The sequence below is a fragment of the Sabethes cyaneus genome, chromosome 1 (assembly GCF_943734655.1).
Source record: "Sabethes cyaneus chromosome 1, idSabCyanKW18_F2, whole genome shotgun sequence".
NCBI lineage: Eukaryota > Metazoa > Arthropoda > Insecta > Diptera > Culicidae > Sabethes > Sabethes cyaneus.
Window position 1 is genome coordinate 3,002,249 of NC_071353.1, and position 16,824 is coordinate 3,019,072.

At 44.7% G+C, this 16,824-nt stretch overlaps 1 protein-coding gene across 1 annotated transcript in view; it reads right to left on the reverse strand.

Annotated features, from left to right (window-relative positions):
• The window catches only part of LOC128733725 (uncharacterized), a 34,580-nt gene that overhangs the window by 5,453 nt on the left and 12,303 nt on the right, over positions 1–16,824 (reverse strand). Inside the window, exons 2-10 of the mRNA XM_053827496.1 lie at positions 11,949–14,310; positions 11,584–11,887; positions 11,036–11,527; positions 4,326–7,787; positions 3,500–3,882; positions 3,258–3,395; positions 2,632–2,937; positions 2,329–2,559; positions 1,034–2,266 (exon numbers count right to left, since the gene is read on the reverse strand). Coding sequence (XP_053683471.1) covers positions 1,034–2,266; positions 2,329–2,559; positions 2,632–2,937; positions 3,258–3,395; positions 3,500–3,882; positions 4,326–7,787; positions 11,036–11,527; positions 11,584–11,887; positions 11,949–14,310 — 8,911 coding nt within the window. The remainder of the gene's footprint in view (positions 1–1,033; positions 2,267–2,328; positions 2,560–2,631; positions 2,938–3,257; positions 3,396–3,499; positions 3,883–4,325; positions 7,788–11,035; positions 11,528–11,583; positions 11,888–11,948; positions 14,311–16,824) is intronic.

A 16,824-nucleotide genomic window follows, 5' to 3' on the forward strand; every position in this document is an offset into this window, starting at 1 on the left:
GTCCTGCAGTCAAGCCGAGCAGTTTAGTCGAGTAGTCCAGTCGAGCAGTTGGATCAAGTAGTCTAGTCGAGCAGTCAAATCGAATGGTTTAGTTAAGCAGCCGGGTCAAGCAGTTAAGTCGAGCAGTTCATTCGAGCAGTCGAGTCGGGCAGTCAAATGGAGCAGTTAAACCAAGCTTTTCAGTCAAGCAGTCTAGTCGAGCAGTCGAGTTGGGCAGTTGAACCGAGCAGTTTAATCGAGCAGTCTAGTCGAGCAGTTTAATCGTGCAGTTGAGTCGAGTAGTCCAGTCGAGCAGTTGAATCGAGTAGCCTAGTCGAGCAGTTGAGTTGAGCACTCAAATCTAACAGTTTAGTCAAGCAGTCGGGTCAAGCGGTTCAGTCGAGCAGTTAAGTCGAACAGTTGAGTCGAGCAATTCAGTCGAGTAGTCCAGTCGAGCAGTTGAATCGAGCGTTAAATCGAGCTGTCGAATCAATCATGCTGTCGAGCAATCAAATCGAGTAGTCTAGTCGAGCAGTTGAATCGAGCGTTGAGTCGAACAGTTGAGTCGAGCAATCGGGTTGAACAGTTGAGTCGAGCATCCGATTCGAATTATCCAATCGAGTAGTTGAGTCAAGCAGTTCGAGTCGAGCAGTTGAGTCGATCGTTGAGTCGAACAGTTGAGCAGAGCAGTCTAGTCGAGCATATGAATCATGCTGTCCAGACGAGCAGTCAAATCGAATAGTCCAGTCGAGCAGTTCAATCGTGAAGTTAAGTCGAGCAGTCTGCTGGTCTAACAATCAAATCGTCGTATGTTCGAATCGTGACTGGGCGGTCAGTAGGATTATTGCACTAGCCCCGTAATTGTACTCTAACTCTACTTTAACAGCCTGCTGCGAAGTCTGTCGATAAAGAAGGTTCAAGTCTAAGAAAAGTTTGACTTCTTTGTGTTTTTTAGAAAGGAACTATAAGTCGATAGGTTGTGTCTATTTTGGTGTTCCAGCATATTTTACATGTATGAAGAAATATTTCAAAGCATCTTAATTTGGGTACTCACATTCTTGTTCATATCGTTCTCACTCTGCATAATTTCGATCTGCTTTGCGGTAACATGGTGCGGTGCCGTGTGATGGCGCCGCTTCTCCTTCGGCACCGAGCGACGATGTTTGTTCTGTTGGGCCAAATGTTCCGGTTTTTGCTTCGGCCGTTGTTCGCCATTGCTGGCTGCCGGTTGTGATTTCTCCGTTCCGTTGCCAACCATTTCGTGTATTATCTGTTTGGCGGCTTCACTCTGGAAAACCGGACTCTGCTCCGATATGGTCAAGCTCTGCACGGATTCCGTTTTGTTCCGCAGACCGGACATTTGCGTGCCCGGTTCCAGTGAACTGTTGCTCTGGAAGTTGCCGGCTTTCAGCGTTGGTGGCTTTACCTGACGATCACAGCCGGAATATAAATCAGCTTTCCGGTCGATCATTGACACTGGGTAACTGTTGTTGCCGTTTGCGGTCACACTGTAGTAATCCTTCAAATTGTTAGCATACGTTTGAGCATCCTGGTTCTGAACGAAGGCCTCGTGCGTTTCGTAACCTCTAGGCAATGATTTCGAACGATGGTAGTTGGTGTAATCTTCGAATATCTGAGCTTCCTCTTCGAGCACCTGGTCTAGGCTGTGCGTCGATACATTGCCTCGGTCTTTTTCCCGATCCCGGTGCCTACGTTCTGATTCTCGTTTCACGATCCTGACAGTCTTTATTTCCTGCTTATCCTGAAACCCGAACGGACCGCCAACTGAATCTTCCAATAGATCGTCACTATCTACGCTGTAAGATTCGAAGCTTTCCGAGCGTTCGTGATCATTTCTGCTACTCATCGAGCTGGGCTTATCAGAGAGATTTAACGAGGAGTTGCTTTCATTCCTGCCATGGTCTTTGCTTACCAAAGAGTCCAAGTCAGTTTCGACCCACGAAGTGCTATGCGACCGTTTCTTGATATGCGATCGGTTGTCTCCGTTCTTGTTGATCTGACTGTACAAGTTGTCCGAATTGTCTGTCAGTTGACGGACCGCTTGGCTTAGCTCTTGCCGTTGACGCTGCATATCTCCGACCAATCGTTGAACTCGACGTAGCTCAGATTCTAGAACTGCAGTTGCCGTTCCAACGTACTGTCCATCCTGGCCAGCAGCCAGCGTACCTTGGGATCCTCGCGTGTCACGCGATGCCTGCAGTTTTTGTCGCAGAACTAGAAGCTCCTGTTCTAGCCGGGCATTGTCCGCTACTGTTTTCTCCAATTTCTAGAACCACATAAATTCAGTTAATTAAAGTTTGTTCAAATTCAAGTGAAAAATTTAACAACCTTCGAGTTCTCTGCCAACATAAGGTGTACTCTAGAAAGTTCCCGTTCCAAAGTGTGCTGCTGCTGTCGGGCAGCTTCCACTGCTACGGCAGGAGCATCAGCGTTCATTATTCTAGCCTTTAACCCTCCCAGAGCTCGTTCCAGATCTTCCTTGTCCCTTTGCAGGCTTTGCAGCGTTCCGGATTCCTCCTGGAGCAAACGATCGATCTGATACAACTGTTGCACCTTAGACTGAAACAAGAAAAACATTTGTAGAAATAAATTTGATGGTTAATTTCACATTCAACCGAGCTTGATTCTCACCTGCAATTCGACATGATTCGGACTGAGTCGATCCCACTGGCGTTGTTCTTCCTGCAGCAAACGTCTCTCCTGAACCCGCTGGTTAAACTCCAAACGATCAAGTGTAGCCGATTCCGATGAATGGACCTTCTTTTTACCGGGCGCTCCTCGATACAACGTTCCCAATTTCACCATATTATCCACCAGGTTGATCAACGGTTTCTCCTTCTCGTACTGCTTCTCCAGCTCGGTCAACTGCTTCTTCAGTGCTTCTAGTCGGGCTAGATTTTCGGCCCTTGTGGGTCCATCAGATATACGTATCGAGTTCTGAAAAACACAACCAAATAAATATTTTTCTCTCCGCACGTTCAGATTAACATTGCTTGGAATATTCATTCCGGTGCTTTCTCTGATTGCAATTCAGCTTGCTTGTATGATATTTATGGCCAAAAAGGAGGTGAGTTTTTGCTCGAAACGAGTTATCGCCTTCACCAATTTACTTTTGTACAGGTGCGACAAGGGTTAGTAGAATTTTGATTGTTTAGAAAGAATTGCTTGTCTACTGTTACTGGCCCACGAAACCAAACTAAAAAAGCCCAGAACCACAAAGCTTGCTCAAAAAACCAAAACAAAACTTCAAAAATAACCTGAATATCGTGTATATTTGTGCAACACTGCTCGATTGAGCGTGCCGTATTGCTGTTCTGGCGTCGTAATTGTATCAACAGCAACACTAGCTCTTCGTGAGTTCGATTCAGTAAGTCTCCGGCGGACATTTCCAAGGTCTACGGAAAACATGTTTCAGTGTGTTTAAAAATATCATTCATGTGGGAAGGAAGGCGTTCGATTGTGCTTAAATGGTAATCCAGATCTGACCAAGGTAACTTACTCTTAGTTCCGTCTTGTCTTGGCTGGGAGTCTGCGGCCCACGACCCGCGAACAGATGCTGATTCGCTGCGGGCCATTTTTCCTCGGGTGACTCGTGACTCATTGCCGCTAGGCTACGATCGATGTCCTGCAGTTGATAGTGCTGCTGTAGGTTCATCTCCTGGGCACGCTGCAGCTGTGCCTGGGTGTACAGATCGTGCGTCGATTCGAAACTGATATCCGGGCGGATGTAACGCTCCTGCTCAGCCTGGTAGTAGTACTCCGTCTGCGAAGCATCGTAATACCCGTGCATCTGCTGCGGGTTCACTCGGTAATCGGATGGATCCGGTTTCACCGTCAGGGGCATCTTGTTCATGTTTTTCACGTTGCGGACTGAAATAGAAGCTGAAAGTATATTAAAAAAGGTCTAACTTTAAACACGCGGGCTGTCGTCGAATGCTTTAGTGAGTTGATGTTTGGTCAGTGTCCTGATTTGGTAACACGATTGTTCCGTATCTGTTGTATATATTTATATATTGCAGTATTTACAAACACAGAAAAAAATGTACATAACAAAAAATCCACTTGATGCTATCAATGTTTATTGTTTATTGAACTCTATCCACAGAATATGTTTACTTTATCGTCCTTTTTTCTCTTCTATTTTGGCCATTGAGTTAAAATAAATTTACAGTAAATAATTACATTTTAATTTTCTTTACCTTACCGGATTAATTGGAATGCTTAACACACGCTTGTCTTAGAAATCTATCTTTTTTTTCTCTCTCTCAGAAGAAGTGGAAGTGAAAAAACCTGTGCATTTCCGTTTTTATACTTTTTTTTGCGTTAGTGTGTGGTGGTGTTACTGTGCTTTTTGTGAACATGTGCATCCGACGACGATGACGACGGGGACGACGTCGCAAAGACATGGCTGGACCCGGGACTTGGCGTATAATCATTGCTATCGACCGTGGCGGGACTGGTAGGGTCAATACTACTACCGGTACCAACTAGCGTGCCCGTCTTAGGTGTACCTTTCGCACTCGGAAGTGGCCCATCTAACCCTAAAGAACCGCCCTTCTTTCTCTTCAAGGTACTTTCCCGGCTACTACTTCTCTCCTTGACCGTTTGAATACGGTGCGATTCTCTATCATCTGCTTCTAGCGTTTTGTTAGTACTGTTAACTAAGCCACTGGACATTAAATCCCACTGGCGAATATTTTCCCTATCGATATCGTACTTTGTCTCGTCCCGAAGCACCTCATAAACGTCGGACGTGGTATCGGAAGAAGTCGAATCTGTCCGGTTCATATTGTTGGCTAATTGTACGTAGACATCGTTATCGTCACTGGAACTTTGTGATTTGTGCTGCTTCTTGAGAAGCTGTGTCTTGGTCAGTAGGTCATCGTTTACGTACGTCACGTCACGCGTAATTGCCTTTCCGGCCTGTCGAGCGTGCTTTCGGTTTAGTGTTGACAGTTTGGACTGCATCGACGAAGCCGAACCCAAGTGATCCAAACTTTCCATAGATTTGGCATGCATGTGCGATGCCCTGCGAAGATTGTCCCGCCACAAGCTGTCTTCCTCCCACAGTTGATCGCCACTCGCCGACATTTCGGTGGATATATTCAAACTACTTTTGGAAGAAGCGGCTTGATTGCTGATCGCCGCCAGAACCTGGCTGCTACTCGCACTGTTGCTAGACTTCAATATTGATGCCAGCATTGAGGTGGAAGGCATCACCGGTTGCTCTTCCAGCTGGATGGGTTTATTATTCATCATTTTATTGCTGTAATAATTCTTACTATTGCTCGAAAGGGACACTTCTAGCATTTTGTTCACATTTTTGTCGATCATTCGATCCGACTCATAAATGTTTCGTTGATCTATTTCGTGGTCTTTCTCCGCCGCAGTGAGAATGTTCGCCGCCTTCACGTGATTGATCGGGTTGTGAATGTGTGAAATGCCCGCCTTTTTGACTCCGATATCTCGTTGATTGTTCAACTTGGGCGGGAACTTGATTCTGCTCAAATCCGTTAGCTTGGTGATGTCGGAAACGGATGAATCTCTGCTCTGTAGGTCGGAGTAATAGTAGGGCGCCGAATCGGACAGGTTGCTATTGCCGCGACTGTGCGCTGGAGTGGTCGTCTGGGTTAGATCGAAAACGGTGCACGAGCTGCGCTGGTCCAGGTCCATCGAGGACATGGTTGTAACGGAATCCACTATCTCGATGTTGAGGTTGCTGCGTCCCGCAGCCATCAGGTCCTCAGATTCGCAGCGTGCATCGTGAATCGAGAGGTTTTTCTCTTTCAGTGGAGAAAGTGTAACCTTTTCGTGGGACGCCACATCCTCCAGTGAATCGTAAAAGACTTTCCTATCGTCATCCGTCCGATTTCCACTATTCGATCCGGCCCGCGCTTGTATCTCAACGTTCTCGTAGTAAATGCTATTATCATGTCCGTTTTTGAAGGATGCTTCTCCGATGGAAAGATTCGTTAAACTGTTGTCCAACCACACCATTCTGCGCGGCGTGCTTTCCTTCGAATTAACGTAGACACTTTCCAGATTTCCCAAATACTGGTCAAAGTTAGCGTTCGATAAGCTCTCATCGATACCGAAGGTTCCAAGCATCTGTATTTCGTTTAGGGAATCCTCCGAAATGGGCCTTCGCTTGTTTCTGGTGTGGATATCCATTTTCGAGCTGCTTCTTCTCAGTTCAACCGATTCGGTTTCCGACAGCGAGGTGGATGTTCTACGACTTGCGTCATCCGCAGGATCGGGTTTTAGTCTTCGATAAAGATCATAGTCCGAGGATGTGTTCGAACCGTTATCAAATCGTTCCGCATTGTAGCCCACATAAAGGTGGTTACTCTGTAAACTAGACCGGTTCGATCCATAGGGATGCTTTCCGGATAGAGATTTGCTTTCGATCGAACCGGACAAGCTGGTCTGGCTAGGTTGCCGATGATCGGAGCTGTTCAGCAGAGAGCTGCGTGAGTTGGATTTAGATCCCTTATCGCGTCGCTTGACGGTATCGAAGTTTTCCGACAGGAAAATCTCATCACTGTTGTGTTCATCCAGCGGTAGTGCTGCCGTCGGAATCGGTGGAGGGGAGACGATTTCACTGTCCGAACTATCGACGCATTCCCCAAGCGGTGTGCTTGTACTCGCGCCCAGATAGTATGATGCAGGACGAAACGTATCCGAGAGGCTGAACCTGGAACGGGCTACCTTTATTCGGGTCTGATCGGAATCCTTCGGTGACTCGTCGTCAGCGTCTGAGCTGTCGTCACTTTTCAAATAGCTGTTGTTCGATTTAAGAATATCGGGCAGATCGTTTCGTTTCGATTTACTGTGCTTTCGAGTCAAAGTTCCACGTTCAGTTTGTTTCTTCTTCAACGTGCTGGTTGCTGACTCGGTCGCCTGATTTTTTTCGGATTTGTTTCTCTTCTCTAGACTGTTGCTGGTCAGTTGAGACAGTTCCATATAAAGAGGTTCTTGGTCGGCTTTCGAGGAACCACTGCTTTGGACTACTATCATTTCATAGGTTGATTTGAGATCATCCCCAAATACGCACTTCCCACCCATTCCGTTAGTCATCTCGATGTAGGTGTTTTCATCCGGAATATTTTTATCGGTCGTGCACTTTTGTATCGAGTTGAGGATGTCCATCGCTGTGACTTTTAATTCTGATGTATCAACATTCAGGACGGGCTTCTTGGGAGCCATTGGCATGTAGAAAGATTGATTTTCACTGGTGATGTCGACCAAATGTAAGTCATCGCTTTCGTTACTTGGTGGTGGATCTTCGCCGAGTTCCGCTTGAAGCGCTTCGTCTAAATCTTGATCGGTATATTCGAAAGATTGTTCGTCATTCTCATCGTCTATTATGGCAGAAATGTCTGTGCCTGAGATTGTAGTGTCTGTCTTGTCGTCTGTGTCGTCAGTGGACTTAAGACTTTGCGAAATTGGGGATTTAATAATTGCACTATGATCGTAAACCGGTACATATTTCGATTCTGGTTCTAGCGGCAGCAGTCGCTCTTTGAAATTACCGCTCGCTAGGAGCTTAATCGGTTTGCTGCCAGAAGCAGCTGCAATCGAATTGTTTTCGTAAATATTCGAATCATCGTTAACGGAGGAGGAAAAGGTCTGCGAATTATCAACCATATCGCCGCCAAGGAGGAGTTCTTTAGGGTTTTGAATGGGCACCTCAGCTTCCGGTACAATTTCGCTAGTCTCTAGCACTGCACCCGCGGAAGCGGAAACATTTGGCGATGACCTTCCTGCCGGCGTAATTTCTGTTCCATCTAGGTTGGTAATATAATACAGATAATACAAAGTATAAGATATTTGGTTGTGCGAAGATTGGTGGTTTGAAAATGGTTTGATCTTGCTGGAAGAAACAGTTTGGCGACTACATACTTGTGTGTTTGTTTGTGTGTGTGTGGTTTCAACGTTATTTGGCTTTATAGACAGATACAGATATACCCCCAAAACCAACAAAGTTCAGATCTACGGTTATAAGACAGCCGAAATTAGATAAAAATTTTGAAGAGGCCTTGTTCGTCGGATTAGAGAATCGGGATTCAGGATTTGCTTTTTGGAGCTATTGTCTCATGTTAATGTGTGCTTGCTTCCGTGTACCATCGTGATGTGATGCATCGGTGTTTGTGTCTGTTTGCGACATGCTGAACAACTTGTACGCGGCAGGAAGGTCATTTTGTTAATCCATTCGCCAGTCCATTTCGGTACAGGTACTAGAAATTGACAACACAGAACTAAGTAAAAACGAACAAACTAAGATTTTCTAGCAAAATAATGAACAACCAGCTTTTCAAAGCAAATCCAGAATTGTCCAGGTATGTATTAGCTACGTAGAAGAAAAGCTGCAATAGGGCAGTGGTGTTACTCAGTACAAAAAAAAATTGATTTGAAACCTTCAAATCAATTCTTTTTTCAGTTGTCCAGAATTTTTTGTTTGTTTTCGATACTGTAAACTCAAATGGATTATTATTATGGTTAATCAGACTTTACATTAGAGAGCAATTCCACGCAGAATTTGTAGGCTATTTGTTGCTCCGACCCTCGTCGGTTTTGATGAAACTTTGTGCATATGCTGGCTGCTATCCAAAATTGTATATTTTAATTTTCACAATTCGGCGACTACTGCTTACTAGATAGAAATGTGTAATCATCGACAGCAAAACAGTGGAATAATTTTTTTTTAAATTTTTATTTAATTTAATTCAAGTTTTGCCCGATTTGTATTACTAAAATTACTGGTAAGTCGAGCTACTTTATTTTGACAGGATCGTATTGTTGAGTGCTACCCTGTACCAACATCATCGGTTACTAGAGTGATACTCACTAGCAACATTGTTTGTTACCTTAGTAACCTAGTTTGTTAATAATTTCTAATAAAAAGAAAGCCAGATCTTAAGTATATAAAGGTGTTTGGCTGCGGTGCTTACGTTTGGACACCTACTTAGAAGCGGAAGAAATTCGACGTGAAAGCGGTTAAAATGACATTCGTCGGGTACTCCTCTGAGAGCAAGGGTTTTAAATACTAAGACCGAGCAGATTGTAATAAGCAGAAACGTTAAATTCTTGGAATGTTCCAACGAAGGCAAAACGGTAGCTGATGGTACTTCAAGATGCCTTGAAAAAGAGTCTAATGAATCTGGAGAAGTTGCAGTACTCAGTGATTTAACAGCTCCGGCGGTAAAGCAGAGTAACGAAGATTCTCAGGATGAATTCTACTCTGAAGATGAAGATGAAGCGGCTGCTGATTGCGTTCCAGTACAAAGGAGGAGGTTAGTGAGCATCTTCAGGATAGAGAGCAGTATCAGAGCTTAATTGGTGCTTTGTAATACATCTCCGTTAACACGCGTCCAGATATTGCTATAGCGACATCTATCCTCGGACGCCGAGTATTAAACCTAACAACTGCAGACTGGATCGAAGCCAAGAAAATACTGCGTTATCTCAAAGGTAGTATACATCACGAATTGTATTTAGGTGGCAAAGCAAACGTGAAGCTAGGAGGTTTCGTTGACGCAGACTGGGCTGGTGAAATTGGGAACCGAAAATCGAATACTGTTTTTTTGTTCAAATTTAGAGGCGGTCTTATAGCACCGCGGCGCTATCGAGTACGGAAGCAGAATACGTGGCGCTTGCAGAATGTTTGCAGGAATTACAATGGCTACGGAAACTTATGGACGATGTTCGAGAAATTTTGGATTTAACTATATTAATCCATGAAGACAACCAAAGCTGTATTGCGCTTATCATTAGTGACAGATCTTCAAGAAAATCAAAGCATATCCAAACTCAATTCGCGCGAATAAGGTGGTTTTGTTGAAAAGAAAAGACTTTGTAGAAAAATAGCCAAAGATTGGTGGTTGGACATGAATTTTGGACGCTAAAGGAAGCTGATCGATGAGTGCTTGGGGGTTTTGCGCGTAAAACTCTGCGATCTGTGGCAAAATGGAAATGTAATGTGGCATAAAAGCATGAACCACGAGCTGTATCTAGTATACAAATATGCTGATGGTGAAGGTAGTACAATGTGGTAGGCTGCAGTGGGCTGGGCACGTGGCCAGAATGCACGATGAAAAAGTAGCCTAAGCTATTTTCAGTAGAGAAAAGAGAACAGGCCGTAGACTTCAGCGCAGACCCCACATTCGATGGATGAGCACTGTCGAGGATGATACACGTTCAGTTGGTGGTCAAAGAAATTGGAGAACGGCAGCCCATGACCGACAATACTGAGGACCACAATTCGTTTGGCGTAGGATGGATAACGAACCGTCACCACTGACAATAGTACGAGAATTATTTTTCCCTCTGCGAGGCACATCGATTAAGAAGCATACACCACCGCACAAAGCTGACGATGTACAAAACCCTAATCAGACCAGCAGTTCGCTTCGGAATTGAGATTGTAACTTTGACTATGGAGAGGGCGTAGGCGTATGAAACATGATCTGTGGGCACTATTTGGAAAGATTCTCATCGTACACCTGGCGAAACTTGGGAGATTAATCTCTTGGGCCTTAGGCCGGTAATCTCTTTTGAGATCGTACAAATGTCTACCAAAGCGGTTTCTGTCCTACTTGAGGTCTCACGAAAGCCAGACAATGTGGCTGGGTTTGGTATCCTGAAACCGTACCCTGCGTTTGTATAAAAATGTAATCTTACCATAGAATACATAGAAACTACACTCTATTGAGAAATTTGGTACTCTTATGAAAAAAATCCCACTTCGTAAAACGTGTTTTTAATTTTCCTTTTCCATCATCTAAAGAAAAAGTCAAAAGTAGGCCAAAAACGACTTTACTGTACTTTTCGTCGAATAAATGTGAAAAATGTGAATATAAATTTTGGATAGCAGCGAATTGTTGGTCACGCATCAGCCAATCCTGTTTGAAATTGCTCGAAATGAAAGATTCAGCAATGCTGCTGCGTTGGTTAATAATGGTTGATACTAACGGAATGCGACTTGGAAGGGATTCTACAACAGACAGGAATAGCAATGCTAGGCTTGTCGACTTACCTTCGTCGTCGGACGAGTAGCTGTTGTACTCCAAGTTCGCTTTATTGTCACCGGTCGGTTGTGATGGCATTGGTGGTTGATTTTGACTATGAAGATATGCTTCCGCTTCCAGGGAGATGTTAACCGGTTTCGTTAGGAAAGGATTTCCTCCGGTCGAGCTGGGCGATCCGGACAGTTGGTGTTGCTGTTGTTGTGAAATCTTTCTCGTTAGTGGAGACTGCAGCATTCGCTGCTTCCACTCTAGCAATCGTTTCATCGATTCTTCGCGCTTTCGTTCGCCATCTCTTGCGGTTGGGTCCTCTTCCTTGCGAGGCAAACGAGCGCTGGCCGATCGTAGGAATTGTTCCTGCTGCGAGGGATACTTTTTCAGGTTGTTCATTGTCATTCGTTGGGTTCGAGGAACGCTGGCTGAGCCCTGCTGAAGCTCGTCACCGTAGTCGGACCGCATGCCATAGTATCCATCACGAGGGACTGTTCCAGCATTGTTGACACCTAGATGATAGAGAAACATTCGTTACTATGCTCTGTAAATGTTGTTTCGTAACTACCGTGTGGTTCGTCACTTCGCAGCTTGTTGGACAGTCCGGTCAGGTTCGTTCGCTGCAGGTAGGAGACACTTTGCATTCTCATTTTCTCCGCATAGCTTGCTTCCGAGTAGTAGTAATTGTCCGGTGTTCGGTTGATGTCGAGACTAGATTTGGGCCTCGGTGCTCTAGCTGGTTCCTCCTTGAGTTTGGCTTTGATTGGATTGCGTGCTTCGTAGTCGAGGAAATCCGCCGAGTGGGGCCGGGGAATAGTGGACTGCACCGGTCGAGCACGCATCTGAACGTGTTGCTGCTGTGCGGGTGAGTTCTGGTAAATAGTGGAATGAATTAATTTAGGAGTGGGCGTTTTTTTGTATGCTATAGCTTACCTCTAAATAGTTGGGAGTGTATCGCAAGGGCATTGCCGAGTTTTGTGCTTCATACCGGAGTGGACTCATCGGGCGTCTGTAGCCGCTGGCAGCCGCTGCCTCGTCGGTCATGTGGGGTGGTAAGGATTTCGACAATACTGTTAGGTTGTAGATGTCTTCGTAGTCGGACATATGTTTGTCCATCGCAGCACGAGGTGGCCCGTATGTGTCCGGAGTTCTTCGATCTGCATTCGGATGCATGAACGGATTGGTGTACTGGCGCTGCTGTTGCAGCTGTTGCTGCTGGTGCTGATGTTGCTGCTGTTGCGGTTGCTGTTGTTGTTGATGATGCTGTGGAGGAGTTTGTTGCATGGCCAGTTGCTGTTGCTGTTTTTGCTGCTGTTGAAGCTGATGTAGTTGCTGTTGTTGTTGCTGCTGCTGTTGTATTAACTTTTGAATGTACAAATCTCTTTCGATTCGCTTTGCATTGCCATATATCGCATCGTTGTAATTCGGATCGTACGTTATCTGATCGTTGAAACCTCGCTTTATCAGCGGTGATTGTGTTTGCATGAGGTTGGGATTGTTCATCGCGTCTGTAGGCTGTTTAGGTTGATTGATGTCACGGCTTCCATATATGGATTGGTGAGGTTCCTGATCGTACCTTTCTGGCAAATGTTCTGGACTAGGCGATGAGTATCCTCCGTCGTTCGCTCTTCTGGGTTTTGGTGGCGCATTCGCATACAGCGGTTGCGATCCTCCGCCACCGCCGTTATCGGACACTGGCGTTACCGGTGCTTGAACAATTCCAGTTTTACCGGCCTGTTGCGACTGATAGGTTTGTATTCCGGAATCACTGTTATCTCCACTGCGGGCGTTATTCGAGGGCGGGCTAGCTTCTGATCCGCTGCTACCCTGCATCATTGTTGCTAACGTCAGCGACCGCACCCAGGCCGTCATTGATTCTGCAGTTTCAGCGGCAAACACGAACGTTCGCATATTGGTATGCTCACATTTGAAAGCAAACTTCCGGTACACTTTGTCCTCGGGGAAGCACGCGGATATTTTATAGGACGGCAGTAGAACTGTTCCGAGAAGTTTTTCCTCTTCTTGGCTTTTGTAATAGTATAGGATATACTCCGACAGGACAAACCATCGTCTTCGCCAGACTTTCAATCCGTCGGAGCCCTGCTTGTATAACCAGCCTGACATTGAAATCGGTGCATTGGCAGGTCGTTTAGTAACGGGGGATTTCAACGTGTGGACGGGTCCACTTTTCCGCCTTTCCAGCCCATCGTGCGAGGGGGAAGAAAGTGAATCCGAATTAGGTGACTTTTGGTTTTGCGTTTGATTTTTCACTCCGCTTATCTGCGTCTGGCAAGCTTGATTCACTACATGGCCGGGGATGTTTTGCTGGATAATAATCTGATTGGGGGCTGGCGATTGCAGATTGTTCGGTGTCTTCGGGTGAAAGTGTTGTTTCTGCTGACCGGCGGCCTGATAGAGCGTTTCATTCATCGGATGCTGGTTCGTAGCCGTCGCACCGTAATCGTGCATGTTCTGGTTTATCAGCTTCATCGGACCTTGGGCTGGCTGGAAATGGCTCGTTAGATTCAGACTGGAGGGTGGTGCATTGCGGTTTTGATGCAGCTGCAGTTGCTGCTGCTGATGCTGGATCTGCTGCTGATGTTGCTGGGAGAGATTTTGAAGCAAATTTTGCTTTAGGTGGTAATTGGGTACCGGAGGGTTGAGCTGCTGCCGTAATGCAAAGGTTTGTTGCTGGTGCGCTAGGGCCTCGGTTGCGGTTTTGATTTGTGCTTGGATTTTTTCCCTCTGCAATTGCTGGAACTGAAGTTCTAGTTTTGAGAGCGGCTGAGGATTCGAATGAGTATGTTGGGTTGGTCTCGGAGCAGTCTGATAGAGACGATCCCGTTCGCCGCTGCCACTGGATGGTGAGCTAGTTTGATAGATTTGGTCAAAGTGATAGTGACTGCCGATCGTGTGGTGATGTTGAGGCTGTCCGACATGGCTCGAACTGGAGTATTCGCTAAGGTACAAGCTGTTGCTATTCGATTTGGGACTGCTATGGGCGCTAAGATGTTGCTGCTGTTGCTGTTGTGGCGACTGCTGCTGCTGTGATTGCAGCTGCTGTGGTTGTTGAGGTCGTATTTGGTGCGAATAGTTAATTTGGGCAAAGTTCGAAGCGAAACTCTGATACTGCGGGTGGTTCTGGAATACTGGTGAACGATTAGATCGAAAATCGTTACCATGCTGCTGAAATGTTGGAGGCTTCGTCTGCGGAATTGGGGCCAGATGAGAGTTGGCCTGCTGCAACTGTTGAAGCTTTTTGCTCTCCATCGTGGTGAACGTGGGTGAATCGATCCTGCTGAAGAAACAAATGCGCAAACGAAAGTTGACTGATTAGTATTCAACTCCAAACACTCTGATTTAGTATGCTTCGCTACTGTTTGTCTTCGCTTACCATCCCCACAAGCTCCGAAGACAAGTAAACATTTTATGGCCTTTTGTGGACACGACACTTTTCAAAACGATTGCTAATCAAGCATTCAAATTCATACCAACTGAAATTAACCACGAACTACGCTAGAGAAAATGTCTAATTGAAATTCCATCACATCCTTTCCTGGTAAAAATATTTGCGTCACAGCACTGGAATGCAAGTTAAAGTGCTAACACTCTTGACACGAATTTTTCGAACCATTCAACAAGAACCACATTCTCGGTAACATTTTTCTCGCCCTTGATTCGCATTTACCAATGCAGACTTTTCTATCAATCGAACAATTTTAAATATTAATATTCAACTTCTATCCAATTATGAGTCAACGCCCGCCCGGTGACCCAATTCATTCCCACTGATTTCCGCACTAACCGTCCGCCAGTTACATGGCAAACTAAACTAAAATCTGCATTTTTTCCTCTTTTCCGCAGTGGAAATTATCCCTACACTTCGGCAGATTCGGACCCATTTCGGTGTTGCACTGACATTTAGTAGCACCAGTAATCCGCACTACGCATAGAGCATCACTTGAGTAGAAATTTTCCAACAGAGCATAAATCGATATTTTGTTGGCAAAGCAAGCACCAGCCAAATGTACGTGTAGGATGCGGGCCAGAGAAATGCCTAAGACGGCTCCTGCAGCTCACTGTCGACGGTTTTCGCAATTCCTTCGTCTTCAAGTGAAAAAAACGAATGTGCTGAACTCTAGCATTCTCAAAGATCAACGAGAAAAATGCCAAAAATATCAACTATTTCGAGCCCCGGTTCGCGTAATTTGGCCTTTTGACGAAATAAATCTCACATCTCGGTTTCGATTTTCCTATAAACTAAACTACGCGCTTCTGTGTACACATTTTTTCCTCACTCGGACGTCTACTTGGCGGTGACGGCGATTGCGATCTGCTGAATGGAACGTGATGCTTTGCCAGTTTAGGGGTATTATTGCGTGTGATGTACAACATACTATAAATCGCTCCCCTCGAAACTCTCGAAGGGCCACTGCTGCTGGCTGGCTGGTGGTGCTGCATGGCTCTCACGCGGCTCTCCCAGCCGAGAAAGTTGTAAATTTGAGCGTACTACTACACTGAGTGACAATATTTTTCTGTTTGGCTGGTTTCGAAACCATTTCCCGTACCTAGGGCTGATTAACTTAATTCGGGCGCGATTTTCCGCTTCGAGCGGATTTATTTTTAATGTTCACTTTGAAAAAAAAAAATGACTTAGTTATTTGGAAAAATTAAATTAAATTTTTTAAAGGTAAAAGAATTTTGAAATTCACATAAATTTCTGTCAGATTTTTTTTCATCACAAGTCCTCAGATTCAGGAACGCAACATAACGCTATCGTTCTCTCACTTAAAGGTTACGGGTTGACAAAGAAAAAAGTTTTGTTAGCGTGGAAAATTTTGTGAAAAACATTTTTTAAAGTAGAATTTTTCCCTGGATATCTAAGAAAATTTTGTTACATTTTTTTAAAAAAAAAGCTGTGTGCCCGATCTTAGTCAGGCCCATTTGTCTCTCAGCCACTGTACACGTCTTTTATTGTAAATTCTCATAATGTAAGCAACAAAACACTTTTTCTTCATTTGAACGTCTCTACTCCCCTTATCAGCTCCACATCTTCCTTTATCGACCACACTGTTCTGATTCCCGTATGTTAAGGGATATATATACCAAGTTTTATGAAAAACTGTCCAAGCGCTCCGGAACGAACATACATTCACATTTATATATGTATTTAGATTTGAACCTCTCCAGGCACTGTTTGTATTTCAGCTGCTTGAAAGAGAACCAAATGAAATGAAATTCTACCATTTCTCCTTGATTGCTATTTGCCTTGATAATTCCTTATTTTGTTGTACCACCAACGGCAACACGAGCGTTGCCGCAGTTAGTTTAGTTTCAATAATCGTCATATTAAAAAATTGTCTGCCGTGAATAAGTGATAGCAATTAAAACCAAGTTAATACCAAATTAAACATTAATTCACCGCAACAAATGCGCAGGAAAACGCATTAAAACTAAACCTTTTTTTTTAATAAATACTGCTGGCCCAATAAACTTTATTGTGATCAGCGGAGAACAACAATCTTATATATCTTCATATAAGCAGTATTAGTATTAGCAATTTTAGAGACATCTTTTGCATCTTCATATAAGAATTTTTTCGTTCTCAAAACAAAGGTTTCGGTAACTGATGAAAATTAGGAAACTTGGAACTTAGGGCTTTCCCTCGATTTTCTTTAGCAACACAAATCTATCTATCACCAATGCTAAACGATGACAGCTACAGTAATGCGTCGCGTTATTCCTCTTTGGCAGCAAAAAGTGAACGACTCACTGGGAACAATCAAATTAAAACGGACAACTTTACCTC